Source organism: Mugil cephalus, chromosome 15 (assembly GCF_022458985.1).
Source record: "Mugil cephalus isolate CIBA_MC_2020 chromosome 15, CIBA_Mcephalus_1.1, whole genome shotgun sequence".
NCBI lineage: Eukaryota > Metazoa > Chordata > Actinopteri > Mugiliformes > Mugilidae > Mugil > Mugil cephalus.
The window spans coordinates 4,967,708-4,986,872 of NC_061784.1; the positions used below are offsets into that span (position 1 = coordinate 4,967,708).

A 19,165-nucleotide genomic window follows, 5' to 3' on the forward strand; every position below is an offset into this window, starting at 1 on the left:
GGTTCATTTTGGTTATAATAATATATAATAATATGCTAAACACTGACTTTTGTAACTAGGGGTTAATTTGTGGTCCGTCCAAATTTACTTCACTTATTTAGAGTAACAATAAACAGCCTTTCCTTAATCCCTACCCTTTGACTTAACATTCTTAAAGCTTAACATGTTGTTCACTTGAAAAATGGATCTCTGTTGCCCCCATCGACCCGGTTCAGCTTTATGAAGCACGGCGCACTGCTATTTCTAGATGAACAAATATTCTTACAAGCCTATTCTCAGGCCTTTTCCTACTCCCATAACACAAATATTTTATGGCTCCCCCTTGGATTAGCATTCCAAGGAAACACAGATTTTGCTCTCTGTTATTTTTCTTAACCCATATTATCACATATTTCAATCACTAGTAAAAAAAAAAAAAAGTTTACTTGAGTTTGAGAACACATCTGACGTTGAAGAGAGTTTTGGAAGGATGATGTCTCCTCGCTACAACGGGGTGACAAAGTTTCCGAGTTACTCATGTTATTGTTTAATCTCTTCAGCCTTCAGCCGGCAATATTATCCAGATTTCTTTAATTGTTAACTTGTGTTTTTAGGGCCAAGCAGGGCAAGGTCAGCAATAACGTGAAAAAGCATTGACCTTTATCGCCATGAGACCTGCAAAAAGCCATTAACATTACTGTGATGAAGAAAGAAACCATTTGCATGAGCTGGAATAGTGAAGGTGTTGAAGGGATATCACATGTCGTAAGTGGTCTTTAGGGATACAGCACAATATACTCTAGAGTAAACAACTAGCAAAATCTGTGACTTTCTTTATGGGACAGCTGACTTTAAATCCCCTAGGGACATTTATAAAATATAGTATAGCTCTAAAAACGTCAAGCAGAGGAAAAATGTAATAAATAAAGTGTGTCTACACATGTGTAGCCATGCAAGGCGCTAGCCTGAAGATTATAGACATTAATATCCCAGCACCTGTCTGATGGTTTGAAGTGCAAAGAAAGAAAAAAGAGCATTAATTTTCATACTTTGCTTTACTTTGCTGACTAAATGAAACTATAATATAGCCGAACTCCACTTATAGTTTTGTGCTTTTTAGCAAATGTTAGCATGCTGAACTAAAAGAGCAAAGCTACAGTGAACCTGGGGGCCAATTTATGCAAGGTTGCATATATATTCTGCAGACTGTAATATACTGACTACCAGTGATCTAGATGCCAGTACTGTGAATATCAACAGGAATACATTCTGCGGCAAGCGATGAGATACAGCACAACATGCTTATTGCCTTATCGCTACCTTATCAAGATAAAATATGGCAAGTTATCCAGTTCTACAGCACGCTGATACACATCTCGTTTATGTGACTGTGCTGAAACGGTTGGGAAATGAATTTCAGCATGGGATCCAAAACAGAGAAAACTCTCATGATCAAAGGATGAATGGGTGCGCTAGGGGGAGTCAGAAATGAACATGCTGGAAACATGTGCCGGTCTACACTTACATGGGAGGAGAGAGGGAGAGAGAGCGAGGGGGGAGAGAGGAGAGAGAGAGAGAGAGAGTTCACACATAGTCAGAATCAAGGAACCAGAGGAGAGTGTTCATGGTCTGGGAATAAAAACAGAATCTAGGTAGACAGATAGATACTTTATTCATGTCAATGAGAAATTCACAGACTCAGTCAGGATCTGACTGAGATTTAAGATAAACCATGGAAGGTGAGTCTACAACTTTTTTTTTCTTTTTTTTTCTTTGAGGGGTGGAGGAGGGGAGGGGGTATGGCTGTAAGACATGTGCAGACTTACATACAGTATATGTATGCGTTTGTTGCTTGGTGATTCGTTTATGTCTCAGTTTCTTTGGTTAAACATTCACAGCCTATTGGCGGCTGGTTTAGTCTTCATTAAGCAGTAGCAGTGTAGATCAGCTAGTCTATTCATCAAAACCAGCCTTGAGACGCACAATTCCTAAGGCAAGCAAACGTGCTTTTGTCCATGAAACACTTTGCACAACTGAGTTTGCGAGTGTTTGTGATTTAACTAGAAGTGTCCTGTTTTATTTAGCTGGATATGGTTAGCGGTCTTTAGAACACGGATTTTTCCGCCCTGTATTTCGTATGAGGTACTTTTGCTCGTTTTGTATTTTTCTAAGATTCAATTCACATTTGTTTCTGTATAATATGAGTACAAATTAATAAGGGACTTTTTTCCTGGTAGAAGATAAAAGTGTTTCAGGTTTGCTGATTACTTACACTGAGTTGTAAATAACCAAACAGCTGCGATATTGTAGCACTATCACCATGCGGGAGTTGTTAGAGAGAGCCGCAAAGCAATTAAGTTTATGTTTCTAAAGTGATGTTAGAGATCCACCTAATGGACTCAATATAGCCTGGTTAGGCTCATGGGGCAGAGAGAAAAAAACAAATGGAAGAAGCTTTGGTTCGAGAAGACGAGACACGAACACAAGTGCACTGAAAATAAATCCTATAACTCCTCCTTGGATGACGCTTTGGCAGATTACCAGATGATTTCCCAGCTGTTGGTGGTTTCACTTTACAGATGATAAATTATTGATGATAATGTCGCTGGCCCTGCGCCCGGATACTTTGGTACGTTTTTATCTATACCTACTTAATTTGCTTTATGATGCAGTAGATATCCATACTTTGGTTTTGTGGCTGCTGTGAAGAGACTCAAACAGCTGCTGAAAAGACTTTTAGTGGAGAGCAACGGTTAGCGTCTCAGTGGATTCATTTGTAACTCTCATCTGGTAATTGTGAAGAAGCAATAAAATAAACATAGGGACATGATGTGCATCTCTGTGTTAGTGCTGTGTGGGGCCAAAGTTTACACCTGGCCATCAGTGTGTCTGTGCAGACAGCTGATGTAAGTAGCCTGTAGGACATAATAGGTGCCATTTATACATCAAAGAGGTCTATTGTAACTATCAGATGACAAACTTAATTAAACTCTGTAACCTTCTTGTTCTTCTGACTGACCTCTGAATTTCTCTGAACATGATATGAAATTCATATATTTTTTTTTGGTTTACTGCCTGTTTGCCTCAGGGAATATGTTATATTTTCAAAATTGATCACAGCTCATTTTTCCACTTAGGCTCGGCCATGTGGGAAGCAGCCAAATAAATTATACAAGGAACGGTAAAATGATCTTAGGTTATTCATGGTACAGCAGCATTGTGTTTCATGTCTGTCCTTTGTCTTGTATCAAGTCGGCACCAGTACTACATGACAGTGGAGACTTGTTTTTATTGGGGTTCTATATTAAATCTCCTCTGACTCTTCATGGACTTTTAACCAATAAAGCCTGCTTCTTATGGCGTTAAACGAGTGTAGTGAGACAACGAGGGACACGGCTCCAGGTGAACTGCAAAGTCGCCATGGAAACCAGAAGTGTGTATCCCTGAGGGAAATGTATTGACATCATTAAAACCATTGAAACCTTGGATTCTCTCAATGGCAGGAGGAGGAGTAGGTGAAAAAATGCTTTTCTAAAGTTCTTTAAAAAAAAATAATAATAATAATAATGAAATAAAATAAAATATATATATATACAGTATATTATATATTATGTGACATGGCTGGAGATTAAAGTTAAACAAAGGATGTTTGCACTTGGTTCGTGATCAAATAACTGAGTACAGATTATCTCTTTTTTTTCTTATTAAATGACAGGACAGTAAAGTAAGAACATGTCATAAACATATTTATGACATTATACACTGTTGCCCATAACATTGGCATAACATATTTTTTTTATTTTGTTTGTCGTATGTGACTTGAGAGGTGAAACTCAGGGCATAAAAGGTCAGGTCAGGAAGGTCAAAAAGCTTCATCAAATCAAATCTTTTCTCTTTAACTGGGCAAGAAGATGAAGGCGGTGAGGATGGAACTATGTTTTTGAGTAAATGCGTGTTTTTAGAATTATCAGATGAGGATTTATTTTCAGTATTTTAGAAAATCATATATTTTATTTTGAAGGAGGCAACAAATGTGAGGGGTTCTTTTAATTATATACTATCAAAGTCATCAATTTAGAAATTATTATTTGAGCACCAACATAATTTCCTACCCCGTAACATTAAGACCATAACCCTACAGCTGCTGTTCTTATCATTGTCTCTTTTGTCATTTCATAGTATCACATTAATACATTGTACTGGAAAACCCTGAGTACGCTAAGACTTACTACACAAAAAAAGATAAACCCCTTCCTGGGGAAACCTGGTTCTTCCTTTGATTCTCCCTGCTTTCATACTAACTATAGATCTCATGTGCTAAACTAAACATGAATTAACAGTTCGTCCCTTTGCACATGACTCATAAAGGCGGTGACGCTGATACCTTATCATACTGTTTGCAGACAGAATGTACGCCTTTCACCTCTTTTCACACGTCATATGCATCTGGGCATGCTCCTGTTTCGCATAAGAAGACATGTACAACTTCAGGGATGAAGATGCAGTGGCCATGATAGAGCTGAAAATCAAACGCCTCACTCAGTAGCCAAAAGTTAGGAGCTTGTGGTTAGTGAAGCTAGGATCTACAAAGCAAAGTCTGGACAACATTCGAATTTGTCAATTTCTTGTCAAGTAAATGAAATGTATATAGTAGTGGCTCTTAACTGATTATCCAGTGTTATGGCAATAATATAATTCATATGAAGCTCAGGTGATCTTTTCTGCCCTGTCATTCCAAAAGATGGCACCCAATCTGGATCATCAGACTTTTCACCTGGAATGCAATGAGAATCATTGCAGATGGCTCTATATTTTAAGAACGGTGTTGCTACTGTAGCAGGCTATTAAGGGTGCTCAGGTCATCAGATGTGTGTCAATATGTCACATGTGGTAACCTGATATGAATTATATTATTATCAGTACACTAGAAAAATATGAATGTCAATGTAGAAATGTGACGAACAGACATTTGCCTCATAGATCCTGGTTTAGCTTTGCTAACCAAAAGTGCCTCTTTTGCTCAGATTTTGACGTTGTTCTTTCTGACTTGTAGTAACTTTTGGCAGTCTATAAAATTCCATATGTTTTTCATGGTCTGCCTGATTGGTGCAGCCAAAAACACAGATGACACGCTGATGACTTGCTGTGAAAACCCTCTATGGGGAACAGGCTGACCCAACTGGAAGGAATTTTCAATCAAACAGAGACCTTTTGAAGAATCCATTGAGTGGGAAGATATGGGAATTATATATATTCTTCTTCTTCTTCTTCTCTGCAGATATCACCACTTTGGCTCTTTGTGCCAAACTTCTTTCTGCTGTAAAGCTGTAAAGAGAAGAAAAAGCTTTGACTGACGTTTTCTTTATTGATCAAAACATTTGGAAACTCAAATCAGATTTATAAAAACCCACCTACAATTACCACTTATTTCAACAAGGACCACTAAAAAAAACAAAAAAGCTCTCTATAGATTGCTATCTATAAACAGGCACTTGCATATTTCATATTTATATATATATGCATATTATTTTTAACGCATGGGTTGTTAAATATTGTACTCAGAGTGTATGCAATGTTTTTTAATGGAATATTCTTTAGTATAGAGATAGCAGATATGAGGTGTTAACATGTCTTTTTTACCCAATGTAGTCTCTTAAAATCAAGTGTCAGCCGGCTGTTATAAAAGCCACCACAGCTTTTAGGTGACCAAACTTTTATTAGGGAAATAATTTTCTTAGCAGGATATCAGGTGGTCAGAGTGTAAAAAGGAAACGGATTAAGCACTGGAAAACAGCAGTAACCGGTACACTGTCAACAATTGTTTAAGCTCCCCCAGATGAGACAAGGCTCAATACTGCAGTGCAGTTGTGCCTGTGCTCATGTGACTCATTTCAGTTTGGAGTGCATTTAAAGCTTGTGGGTGATGCAGGAAGAACACATGAGACACAAAAACACATTCAGCCGACATCCTCAAATCAAATTAGCGGTTACTGGAAACTGATTTAGCTTATTTATTACCAAACGAGCTCTATAGGAGTTGCATTTGTCAGTGTTAGCTCAGCCTCGATTTCTGGCGGGACAGCTGGGGCTTTGAACAAGCGTGTCAAAGAAAACAGAGCAAGAACCTGTTGAACAAGGTTGATCACACCTAACTCAGACATGTGTTTATGCAAAAGAAAAAAAAAGTGTTAAGTGACATTTGTGCAAGCACAGCAATCAGGTGAGAAAAACTTACCAGACTGAAGACATTATTTTGATATACACAGTGTCTTTCACAGTGTCTAATACAGTCTACGTGGTTACGCAAAATATCTTTGTCGATATGTCAAATCGTCGTGCACTTAAAGAGCTTAGATTTGTTTATATGACTCCTTAGACTGTGACAGAATGTTTTATGATTGTTTTTATGATCTTGTCTTGCATTACCCTGACAGAGATTGCAGAATGTGGTGCAGCCCACTGTTTTTCCCTCTAATAAATATTCTTGTCTCCAGGGAGGATCTCTCTAACCACAACATAGTCTACGTGTGTACACGGGCACATGCACTCTCTTTGTGTTGAAGTCCATCCAAGTCCAGCATTTTTATATTTCTTTTCCCATAGATAAGTGTACTTCTAGTGCCTGTGCAATTTCAGCGAAGTCATATCCATATATAAAACTTATAGTAAAATGGAGAAATCCTTCTCAACCATCAGTTGAATTGTGGGATATCAATGACTTTGTTAGGCCTTAAAATATTAGATATAGTGGAAATATACACACAGACAAAAAAAATTGTTTCATTGTGTGTGAAAGTGATAAATACCTGAATATAAATGGTTACGTATTACAATCTTGTGTTGTAATGGTTTATTTGTGTTATCATTTCTGGTAATTATATACAGTAGATATGTGTAAATACTCTCCAGTGAATATGACTTTTAATACTAGTATGATTACGACTGAGTTCTCTTGTGTGTACAGTAAAAACTCCAAATAAGGCTGAGATGTACATGACACCAAACCAACCCTGCATCCTGAGTAAATGTGTGTGTTATAAATGTGGATTCAAGCATATGCTGTTGATAATATAGACGGGAATATTTACACCCAACTCAAATCCATTTTATTCAAATTATCTTACACATCTGTGGGTTTTGAGGGTAGCGGTATCCTCAGTCATGGGCTATAGTCTGACGACAGACTCTGGGAGCAACAGTCAATCCTCCAGTGCTTCCAGAGTAGTCAACGGATATCCAGATAAGAGATCAAAAGACAGATATCTGGGCAAAGACTTCTGTTCCCTGCACTGATCCTATTTTGAGGCCAACTAGCGACATGATAGGAGCAAACTGAGTTGCAGTTAAGGAGGTTTATGTGACAAACTTGCTTGCCAACAGGATTATGTCGAGATGTTCAGCTTCATTTAACCTCCACATGGACGTGGACTGACCATGCAACAAAAGTTGGCACAAATATGATTGGTCAGTGTAACTCAGCATTACAAATGGAATCTAGAAAATGACCAGTACTAAAAAATGTGCTTTTTCTTGTACATGTTATTATGCTGATACTGACATTACCCCAGCCCATTATCTGTAAACAGCACATTAACACATTTGCATGAATTTTGTTAATTTTGAATTGCATTTTGGGCAATTTGACTCTTAACAGGCAGCAGCAGTTCTTTAAAATTCTTTAAATGTCAGATGGATAAAGATGATTTACTAATGAACTGTGCAAATACTAAATGTGCATTTACATGGTCATCTATTTAAATAATTACTGTTGTTCTTGCTCCCACCAGGGACACGTCTACTTCAATATCTATGGCAGAGGCACTGTGGAAAAACTGACGGCTAGGATGTTCTTTCCGCTCAACCTGGTTCCCTTTATATCTAAGCGCCATGAAGAGGATTGTCTGAAGGGAACGGTGAATTGGCAGTAGACTCTGACTCAGACACCAACCACAGTACTGTTATAGTGACCCAGTGCCTGAGGAGGAGGACATCATGATCTCCACAGCTCTCCGTTGGCTGGTCCTGGTGTCTTTTATCATTCTGACCGTAGGTGGAAACATGCTGGTGTGTCTGGCTGTTGGGCTCAGCCGTCGACTGTGGCGCATTGCTAACTGCTTCGTGGTGTCACTGGCAGTGACGGATCTCCTGCTGGGACTGGTGGTGTTGCCTTTTTCTGCCACCTTGGAGCTGCGCAGTGGGAAATGGCCCCTCGGAGGAACCCTGTGCAATATCTACATCTCGCTGGATGTCATGCTGTGCACGGCCTCCATCCTGACCCTCTTGGCGATCAGCGTCGACCGATACCTGGCCATTTCAGCTCCCCTCAGACACTCCCAGAGAGTTACTCCTCTGAGAGTAGCGCTGGTCATCACCGCCATCTGGGCCTTGTCACTAGCTGTGTCCTTTGTGCCCATCCACATGGGCTGGAACACGGCAGACTACAGAGTGCAGCACTCAGACTGGGACATGGGGGATGAGAACATGGAGGGACGCTACTGCCAGTTTGAATGGAATAACAACTATGTTCTCCTTTATGCCTTTGGCACATTTTACCTGCCACTGATGCTCATGTGTGGAATGTATCTTTGCATATTCAGAGTGGCACGAGAACAGGTCAGTGTTTACTATGATTTTGTAAAACCTGCTGAGGTCACATATAAAAGGCTTTTTGCACCTAGTTGAGTTTTTTATTCCAGAAATCAATTCGTGATACCCTTCGGTGATCCAAAATCAATCCCAAGATCTAATTTTTTCTTTTGGCTCTCTATCCATGTTCTAACCAATTCTTTCAGGTGCGGCGTATCCGTGCTGCAACCCCATCGTTTGCACGCACAGCGACTGCAGCCATAGCCCGAGAGCACAAAGCTACGGTGACCCTGGCGGCTGTACTGGGGGCTTTCATCATCTGCTGGTTCCCCTACTTCACCTTCTTCATCTGCATGGGCATGGAGGAAAAGACAACCCCCCCTAACACACTTCACTCTGTGGTCCTGTGGTTGGGCTACTTTAACTCAGCCCTGAATCCCATCTTGTATCCAGCCTTCAACAGGGATTTCCGCAAGGCCTACGCAGAGCTTCTTCGCTGCAGAGGGCCGTCACGCAGAAAGCGGCAACTCACCCCTGTGTCAGTGCATAAACGGTTGACCTTTACTAATGGACGTCTCCCCCGACAGTCTGAGAAACATAATAACACGGCTCAGAAAGAAACAGAGGAGAAGCACCTCACTCCTCACGAGAGAAATGGCGTCCCTGGTGAGCTGAGATGACTGGTTTCTGTTTCACAGATGGACCGCAGCGTGGTAGCACACTACTGCGTGATGATTGTGAAACTTGCTCAACTCGCAGTACCAGATTAGCTAACAATTTACAGCACAAGTTAAGACGATTAGTGCCAAAGATTATACGATTCAAGGCACAAAACTAAGAACGTTACACAACTGTTTTGTTGGTGTATTTGATATCACACAACAAAATCTTCTAGATTACACATTATTTTATAGATCACAGGTTTTGTACACATTGCGCGTTGCAGTATTTCAATGTCTGTTTTTTAGAATTGTAAAAAAGAGAAAAAGGAAAAAGTGCAAATCCGAGTTGCATGAATGAATGACTCAATACAATTCCCAGCAAGGCGCATGGAGACACAGGAGGTTAAAAATTGTTCGGGACTGTTTATTTTCTCTCCCTTCAGCCCTGCCACTGAAAGTGAATAAATGACCAGCAGGCTCATTTGATATGTACAATATGTGTATGTTTGACCTGGCCCAAGCAGGGTGACCTGAAGGACTTCCTGGATGTTTCAACAGATTAACTGCTACCGAACAAGATGTTCCGGAAAAAGTGTATTTTTAAATTCAGCTGTGATGAAGATCTGCTTCATTTGTGAGTCAGTGAAGCTGATTCCTTTTCTCTGACTTGTTGCTTGTTATTCTAATGCATAGACATTGACAAATGAAAGACCCTAACATTGTAACTCACTCACATTTCTTGCCTACAGTGGTCAAGATAATGCCGAAAGAGGATGTGTGATGCAAATATAGTCTATTACACTAATTGTTAAAAAATAACAATAGAATTAAAGTAGGAGACATTTAGATACAAATAGACACTCAGTCACTTGCCAAACAAATTCACAAAATCAGGATTTTTTTTAAGCATTTCCTGGTATACAGGAGGTTTTAATTACTATCATGATGTGCCAGCTCACAGGTACTGATGCATTTTAACATCAACCAGCAATGACTGGTTGACCAAAGCTGAAGATGGCATGAATATTAACAACCGAGACAACAAAAAAGTTGATCACAAAAAAAGCTCCAGATTAGCTGACAACAACTGTGAGTATGGTGGAGCCAATGCTGCAAAAACAGGTGTTACAAATAACCTAAATGATGGTCAAAATAGAAGAATGAAATAGAGCCTAAGAAGTGTTCAAGAAAAACAAAAATAGGATGATTTAGAATCACAGCCTAGAAAAATAAAAGATCAAGTGCAAGAGCAAATACACGTTGCTAGTGGTTTAGTTCTTTCTGTCTAGAGAGTCCAGAGAAAATAGAAGTTCTGAGGAACTATACACATATCGTCAGAGTCTGTGTAGTCACCGTCGATGCCAGAAGGGGAGACAATAGTCTTATATAGCTTTAAATGCATTGATATATATCACATGTAAGTTAAATAAATAAAAATAGATACAATAATGGAATTTCATTTGTTTCTATTTAGCTAACATATTTATTAAGTTTTTATTCTTTAAATGTTTATTTTTTTCACAATTACTCTTTAACCTAACTTAATAGGATATAATTAATCTGTTAACCATTACATATGTATGCTGTTGATTATTATACTACTGGTGTCTATGTGTACGTGTACATGTGTCTTTAGACAGTGAATGCATACACGGGTGTGGTTTTCAAGAATTGTCAGTATCAATGCAAACCGAGTGTGAATGGAATTAAATGTTAATGTCAATCATGGTGCTGTCAGCGTAAGTTGAATTAAAGTTGAATTAAAGTAGGGAGAGGGAGTGAAATACCCTTACCTACAACTTGTATTTTAGAGGAAGCTGCTGAGGAGAACCGATCACGTAATATTACAAGAAGTGATACCTACATAGTGACATATTGTTTGGGTTAAGTGCAGTGATTTACCTACCGGCTGGAGGACAGTAAAATTGATGAGGCATACCAGAGATTTTCAAACTACAACTACTTCTCCCACACATGTTCAATACATCGGGAGCATAGGGTAAGACTGTCAGAGTTTAAGCTTTGCATGTGCAGCCTCTTGAGGGTTAAACAGCGTCTCTATAAAACTCGCTGCAATCCATCAGGTGGAGGTCTGCTTATATGATTTAAATGCGACATGCGTGACTTTGTGCTGACGTGGAAAACCGTAAAAGAAATGGTATGTTTAAGTTCTGACTGAAAGTCACGTCTCAACTGGCAAAATGACTTCCCGGATTGCCTAGCAACCTCACCGCTCGTTTCAACATGTCGAAAAGTTATCACGTGTCTGTTTTTGCACGAATTAAACAAGATTTTGCAGTTCAAGAAAACTTTATGGATTTAGAGCTATCAGCTAACCAGCAAACGAGTCAGTGGTGTCTCAAGTCCCACTGGTGCCGCAAGCACTCGGTGGACACACTGCACTGCTAGCCAAGTTAAAAAATGTGTGACCCTGAAAGAAAGAACAAATGAAATAATGGGATGCTAGTGAAAGTTACTTCATTCAAATGCCTCTGCCTCATAGCTGAGGCATTTTGAACTGATTATATGCTGCTAAATCCAATAAATTACCTTTGCTTATAAAAAGTACACATTGAAACAAATTGTACTACTTAATTACTAATGCTTGAATGAATGAATTTTGTCGAAGTTTGTTAAATTAATTTCATTTAGTGTCCACTACTTGACACAAATTGCACCCTTCTGAAATCAACAATCAACTTCAAATTTAATAATACTCACTCAATGGTTCAGATTCGCTTAATTACGTCAATCAAGTGCAATACTCAGACATCATTTGCGTGCCAACATTTATTTTCCTTTAATACTTAACATTACTTGAAACACAACATATCAAGAGTGAACTGTAATTCAGTGGGATATTGTGATATATCGATGCAGTGGAGATAAACTAGAGCTGCTCCATGATCAGTACCGAAGACCATCCGCAGTGAGAACAGTCACCTCCAGTTGAGATGATGCAACTGAGGACAGCGATCCAGTTGTACTTATTGCGTCTCTTTGAGAGCTATACAGAAATAATACTTTATTTTCCACAACATCATCAGCATGGCCTGGATGCCAGTGAACGCCCCAACCATCAGACTCAGGGTGTGGATCTGTCACCACTATTAACTTTACCGCTACAAACAATCACTGAACAACTGTTGTTGAACATTTACTTTATAACGTAACGTAATTATACCACAAGTTGTTGTTTTTGTTTGTTTTGAAATGATTGTTGGTTGCCAAAAAATGAAATGAAAAATGAAATAGTTGATCTCTGTCTTTTGTCTGTGAAATGTTTGTATTTGCATGTTGTCTGAAACAATGTGTGTTGTAATCAGTGATTGCAGACATTATCGATATAATGCGTATAACAAACTAGCGCAGAAGTTATAAAAATGAAGTAGTTCTGGTTTGAAATGCAGTTGCAATGGGAAGTAACTTTTATCAATGTATGTAGTTAAATCTTATCCGTCTGGGTTTTGTGTTACTGTAAATGTTTGGTGATGAATAGTGTGCTGGTTTGGACATCATGAAAACAGATCAAACGGAACAATGCAAAAAAAAAAAACATCAGTGGTTTTACAACTGATTATCAGATTCCGGAACCCCATGAGAACTCTCTGCAATTGTTAAAATGTGCTTTCCGCTCATGTGTAAACATAGTTAAGAAACCCACAGTGCCAGTATGGGGTCGTGCAGTATGCGTCATCATGCTTTATGAAAATGTATCGCTTCACTGATCCAATATTACTATTTATATGAGGCCTGTAATCTCGGATGTTGACTCTCATTTACATTGTGGTTATCTTTGTTTGCTTGAACCTTATCATTTCCTCTTGAATCTCTATTGCACAAAGATAAATAAACTCCCACCTGCTGTACAAATGACAGCATTTTTATCCCGGAGTCAATAATTGCATTATTATTGTTTTGGTGTGTGTCTGTACGTGAATACAATACGGACAATGGGTTCAGAGTCTACAGTGTTTTAGGAAATAACCTAACCAGTGGCAAGGCCAGGTTCTGCTGTTAAAGACGTACGTGTACTTTCCCCCGAATCCACACCAGAGAAATGTATGAAGGGACCCCTCGGGGTGAGCTGTGGAGATCCCTTGATGCACTGTAGGGCCTTTATAGCTTTATGGTTGCTGTTGCTAAATAACGGTTTCCATCTGGACACGTATTTTTTTCCCCCCACAAGTTCCTAAACAATTCAACAGCATCGTTGGTCTTGGCAACAAAAAAATCCCTTTCAGCGTCTTTGGATGTGTTTAAGATGAGGAATCTTGCTTTAATGTAATTAGTGTGATCACTAAATAAAATAACACAGCAGGAGCAGCATCATAATACTGCATTAAACTGTGTGCTGTGGGCCAGTCTCATATTACAACTTCCCATTATGTCTCATGTGTTTAATCAATGCAAAGAGCAGTTTTACAGAATGTCGTATCTTGTCAGGGAATGATGATACTTCTGGATGGCAAGCCAAGGCTGGATTAGATGTTGGGCAGACCAGGTAATATAAGACCATTAGAGGCACAAACTCCCCAGGTTTACTTCGCAACTTTTAAATGATCAATTTTGTCTGGCTACCTTTAAAATCTATAGTAAACTGGCATAGTATATGTTACAGGCCTCATTAAAACAGGATTTCTTATCAGTCTTCCACTCTACTGGTTCCATGAATCCATTCATGAACAATGATTAACTGCCATGTCACTATCAAAATAAACACGCAGTTTATCATTAAGACTCAGCTTTACAAATATTGCTGTAAAACACGAATACGTACCAAAACTCACCGATTTTTACTGCTTCTTTCACCAGCTTAATACATTTTACCAGTAACTGTAACACTGTTTTTAAACTTTCTGTTGCCTCTGTTTTACTGTACTTGTGAACAATTTATTTTTGTGTACATACAAACAATAACATTATATTAACACAATTTTCCCTTCTGATCATCTACATATAAACCGTGTGAATGTCAGTCACCAAATTACCAATTAAAGCATTAAAATGGTTAGCCTGGGCTGTTATGCACCTGCTATCTTTTAGTAATGGTAGCGCTTTTCTCCCACGTGGTTCACTGCAGCGTCCATCAATGACAGTGTCCACCAGATGGCAGCATAAACCAGCTTTCACTGTGAAGACTTAAATGAACGCTACACTAAGCCTTATTTTTTTCTCCGTGCTGATTTGCATTGTCTCATTCCAGATGACAGGAAAAGGATTATGCAAATACCCTGAAAGAAACACTGCCAATATCAGGTTTTGGAAGACAGCAGTCACAGTTTAAGAGGTGCATTCATAACTATTGTTATTAAAATTAATTCACACAAAACTAAAACTGTTGTAAAGATAGTAATCAGCTTTGATGAACAATCATTAAGGAGCACAGTGTAGGTGATGTTTTAGTCCACAGTGATTTTGCTCTGTACAAAATTCAGCAGGAAAGTAACGTTGGAGAAAGAGAAAGGCTTTTGGATTTTTGGATTTTTGGAATCTGTGTATGTGCCAATATTCTGTCTGATAATTGTCGTGGCAATGTAATGAGAGTGTTTTAAATAATCTCTCCCTTATTATGCAACTGAGTAGGAGGGAAGGTGGGTGGCGAGGTGTAACACTTAAAATAAGACTCAGTTTCTGGTTTCTCCTCAGCCATGTAAGCCTGCTGCATTGTGAGCTGGTGAATACTGCCTCTGCACTTGATCGGAGTGCTGGCTGGTGTTTGTTAAGTCACACGTCCTAATTGTCCCCAGTAGATTTGCACAGGACAGCGGTTGCCATGGATAATTAAACAAATTTATTCCGCAGACTGCACTTGAAGAAGATTTTGTTGAGGTCTGTTGACTGGACAGATTACAATTAAGAAAGTAGTTTAAAAATAAATTTCTGAAGGAAGCTACATGTTCAGTTCTATTTCTAATATGCAGCTTTTTACTCAAAAGGCAGTAATAGATAAGCTTGAATCTTTGCAACATGTGCGAGTTTTAAAGTAAAATCAGTAAGAATTGAATAAAACCCAGTATGTTATGCTATGCTATGCTAGCAAGCTACTGGACACATGAATTTCCTTCCATGAAGAAAGTTCTTTTCTATTCTAATCTTTTCTACAATGTTTTGTTATGCTACACAATGTTGTTATGCTATGTTATGCTATGCTATGCTACATTACATTACATACTAGAAAATAGGTAGCATATTATGTATTTATGTTTTGTTTTGTTAGGTTGCGTTATATACATTATACTACAGGTTGTTGTTATGCTATGGTATGCTATGCCAAAGGTGATCTTCATCAGCAAACACTGTCTTTTTTCACATTAAATGTACCTGAGAGCCAAAAGGTGTTTTGACGTGAACCGTACAAGTGTGTGTGGGCCTGTACATTTTTGGTTTTGCCTCATGCATCCAGACACAGTATATTAGCTCCATGGCGACCCATTATTCTTGTCACTTCCTATCGTCCTATGTGCGGATGACTGCTAAACTCCTGTCTTGAGATCCAGAAGAAGGTTCGTCTGAGCATGCTCAGTGCGGGGGCTACGGAAGGCTTAACATCCGAGTGTGGGAGGCATCGCAGTGCTGCTACTGCTGCAGGGGTCAGCTGTGTGGCTGCCCGCACTCAACAGCAGTTATGTTTCTTTTACACTGAACAGATAACCCCTGAGGAAATGGAAAATCTCAGACCTCCCTCACCAGCAAAATGCTGATGGATGAGGAGAGGAGGGTTGACCTTAAACGCAAAGCTAGTCAGTATCAGTATTTGCATGTGTGATTTTTCTTTATTTGATTTAATACACTTTTAATATCTTCTTCCCTCAATTGCTTAGGGAATGAACTTCACTATGGCAACAATATTTTCCTCAAACAACGTGCCAAAGTAATATCTCCATATCACCATGGACACTTTGAACCACACTTTTTCCTCCGCATCAGCCTCGCTTGGCTTTTCTACTGATGTTGGCCACGATTGTGATAGGAGATTGCTGCCAACAGGATTAAAATAAATAAATAAATTAAAGTGTTAAAATTAATGCTGTGAAAGATTTCGTTTTTTTCATCTTGGAGCGCGCATGATTCCTACTTGTGGGTGGCACTTCAGATCCATGATTAGTTTCAGTTAGTTTGTTTTGCTGCATGATACATTGTATTGTATATGCAAATATATCATGCAACATGTTCTACCACAACAGCTTTGGGGCATACTTGTGATGAGTGGCTACATAAATAACCTGACAGTTCTAGAGCGGAGACCCCAGAAGTGATGTAGAAATCTGACCGGGGAATTATCCAGATTCTATGTGTGCTGACATCGCCATGGTGCCTAATGGTCTCTATAGGGCAGACATGATGGTAATGAGTATGTGGATCAAGGAACAGATGAGAATCCCCACCAATTACTCCCTGGGCTCACAAGGTGCTTTGTTGTGTGGTAAATGGTATTGAAACACTGCTCTTGTGCAGTTCTAAGGTACGTGTTTATACTTCAGTCGCACTGCAGAGGCATGTATTGCAAAATACTGGATCTAGCAGTTTTTCCAGGTAATAACATGTAATCAAACCCATGGTTTCTAATTTTCGGGTGTGGACATACAAAAAAGGTGCGGCAAGACTGTGACATGCATTCAATGCTACTTTTTAGATGTCCTGACGAAGCCTCTCAAATGGTTGCATATTCTAAATGTTTTACAAATGTATTCGATAGAACCTTTCTTGTCTTCAGTCCTCTGATGTTAATCATCTTCCAGTACTGAGGACGATCTGATACTGGATTTCATACATCTACCAGTCACTTGGGACATATTACTACAGAAATATACAAGCACATTTCTTGATAATATTTCTGTACCGCTACTGAAGGACGCTTTTTAATCGAGTACGAGGCTGGAGCTCAGAGAAAGTGGATAATCCACTGGCTACAAAAGAACAAATTCTCACAACTAAATTAAGCCATGCTCACGCATATCAGTGCTGTCATTCATCATCTCTGCTATCTAGATACTTGGGCTGCAATACAACATTTTAATACAAAGAAATGTGATGACACTGTGCCATTCCGTTCAATGTAGTCTAATGCAGTCGTTATTTAAATTTAAATGAATTAAATTCAAAGTTAATTGTATAAAAAAAACATATTGCTTACCTCCTAAGTCACGAAAACCTGCTTTAGAACTCCTCACAAAGGACTGTTCAACAGGACGGACATATTGTGTTTACCTCTGTATAAGTAACATCCACATGAATGCCAGGGCCAGAGTTTCCCAGCAGAACATTGCATTGTAACAAGATGGTCAATGATATTTACTTCTAACGTCAGTGGTTATAATGTTATGCCTGATTGGTGTAACACTAGTGTTACTCTCACATGGAACTGACACACTCAGTATGTTTACATGCACGTGAAAAAAAAAAACGAATTACTGCCTTAATCCGGGTTCTACTTATCTGATTAAGACACCCAGATAATGCGATTTGAAATCGATTTTCTCTGGCATGTATACGTTTACAGCGCGTGTGCGCATGTTACACAACCCCTGCGCTGGCATATGACCCCAGAACTAAAACATTCAAGAAAGCCAGTTGCAGAAGAAGACAGCAAACTGAGCCGGGAGAAGAACCACTGAGGGTGGCGCACATCTTACGTACGAGATTAAGCTGTACTATTATCCATCTTGTTATTGTTTAAAATGCCACATGAATAACTCTTGTTTATTATATGACATAATAAGTCAACTGGAAAGAGGGCCATATTAACATGGTATTACCCCGCTGAAAAGACACATATCGCCACCTAGTGTGCAGGAGGAGGACATGTTCCCGTCAGTTATTCAATTTTCTCCATTGCATACCAACTAGGACAAGGACCACATTCAGAGTGTCAAATTTTTAGCACAGCTCGATTAAGCTGTGGATGTAAAAATACTGACTCCACTAACTTGTTCTTGGTCAGATTAGCTCGATCTGAGGGTGGCTGCATACCAAGACAACAGTATCTTTGATATTAAATGTTCCACTCTGCTGGGAGCTGTGGCGCCTCTATTGTTACGTCTAATGTAAAAGTTGTAGATAATGCAAAGTGTATGTATGACCAGCCACATCAAAATGCAAACATTGTGAGTGACATAATTAGCAGTGGTGCAACTGCTAATCTGGTGAGGCAGTCAACTTCTTAAAGCCCGACGCCAGTAGGGGCAACAGACACACTTTAAACTACACCAGTGGCATTGCACTTGAAGCGCCCCCAGCTGACACACCTCTATACATTAAATCCCACTAGGCTGTGTGCTCTTTAAGCAAGTATGTCGCCGATGCGTAGTTCAAAATGAGAAGAAGTGATCCCTCTGGGCGTGAAAAGAGAAGAAAGCAAGACATTGAAGCCAAGCAGATAATGACAGTAAGTAATAAGCTTAAATACCTAAGTGAATGCACCTAATATAAGCTTAACAATGAGGGAGGAGATATTTGAATAGCTTCCACCGGCATCCCATTCTACACCCCAGCTTTTTAAGATTAACATTAATTATCTTAGCTAGCAGAGAAATATGACCGTGTTCACCAAGTCTGGTGGAGATTTTTGCCCAGGGCCCCAATACTTTTAGAGCTCTGATAATTATCCCTCGCCCTCTCTTTAACCCTAATACTACTTACTTTAGGTTTATAATTTACAAGGGACAGTCATATGTTTTATTCAACAACTGCGCTTGCTAATTTTGTAAAGTAAATGATTAATTTATGATATCTTTAAGTTATTCGACTGGACAATACCAAGAGACTGTTAAAGACGGAGAGGTAGAGAAGTGTCTAGTTTGTTCAACAGCTGTTTTTTTTCTTCTTAAAAACATGTCTGCCTGGATTTCTGGAAGCTAATTATTATCTGAACCTTGTGTGACATTGACCTCCCCATATATAGGTTTTGTTGAAACTGGTTTTGTCATCTTTGTCAT

At 39.1% G+C, this 19,165-nt stretch overlaps 1 protein-coding gene across 1 annotated transcript; it reads left to right on the forward strand.

The window, feature by feature from the left end:
- The first annotated feature begins 1,577 nt into the window (after positions 1-1,577).
- Positions 1,578-13,086, forward strand: hrh2b (histamine receptor H2b). The gene is made up of 3 exons (XM_047606300.1): positions 1,578-1,718; positions 7,767-8,592; positions 8,772-13,086. The coding sequence occupies exons 2-3, from the start codon at positions 7,972-7,974 to the stop codon at positions 9,243-9,245; spliced, it is 1,095 nt and encodes a 364-aa protein (XP_047462256.1). The 5' UTR covers positions 1,578-1,718; positions 7,767-7,971; the 3' UTR covers positions 9,246-13,086.
- The last annotated feature ends 6,079 nt before the right edge of the window (positions 13,087-19,165 follow it).

Bases quoted from the DNA above. Each gene is read 5' to 3' on its own strand.
- hrh2b (XM_047606300.1), top strand. From the start codon at position 7,972: ATGATCTCCACAGCTCTCCGTTGGCTGGTCCTGGTGTCTTTTATCATT. The intron at 8,593-8,771 runs GTCAGTGTTTAC...CAATTCTTTCAG, and splicing joins TCAGAGTGGCACGAGAACAG to GTGCGGCGTATCCGTGCTGC.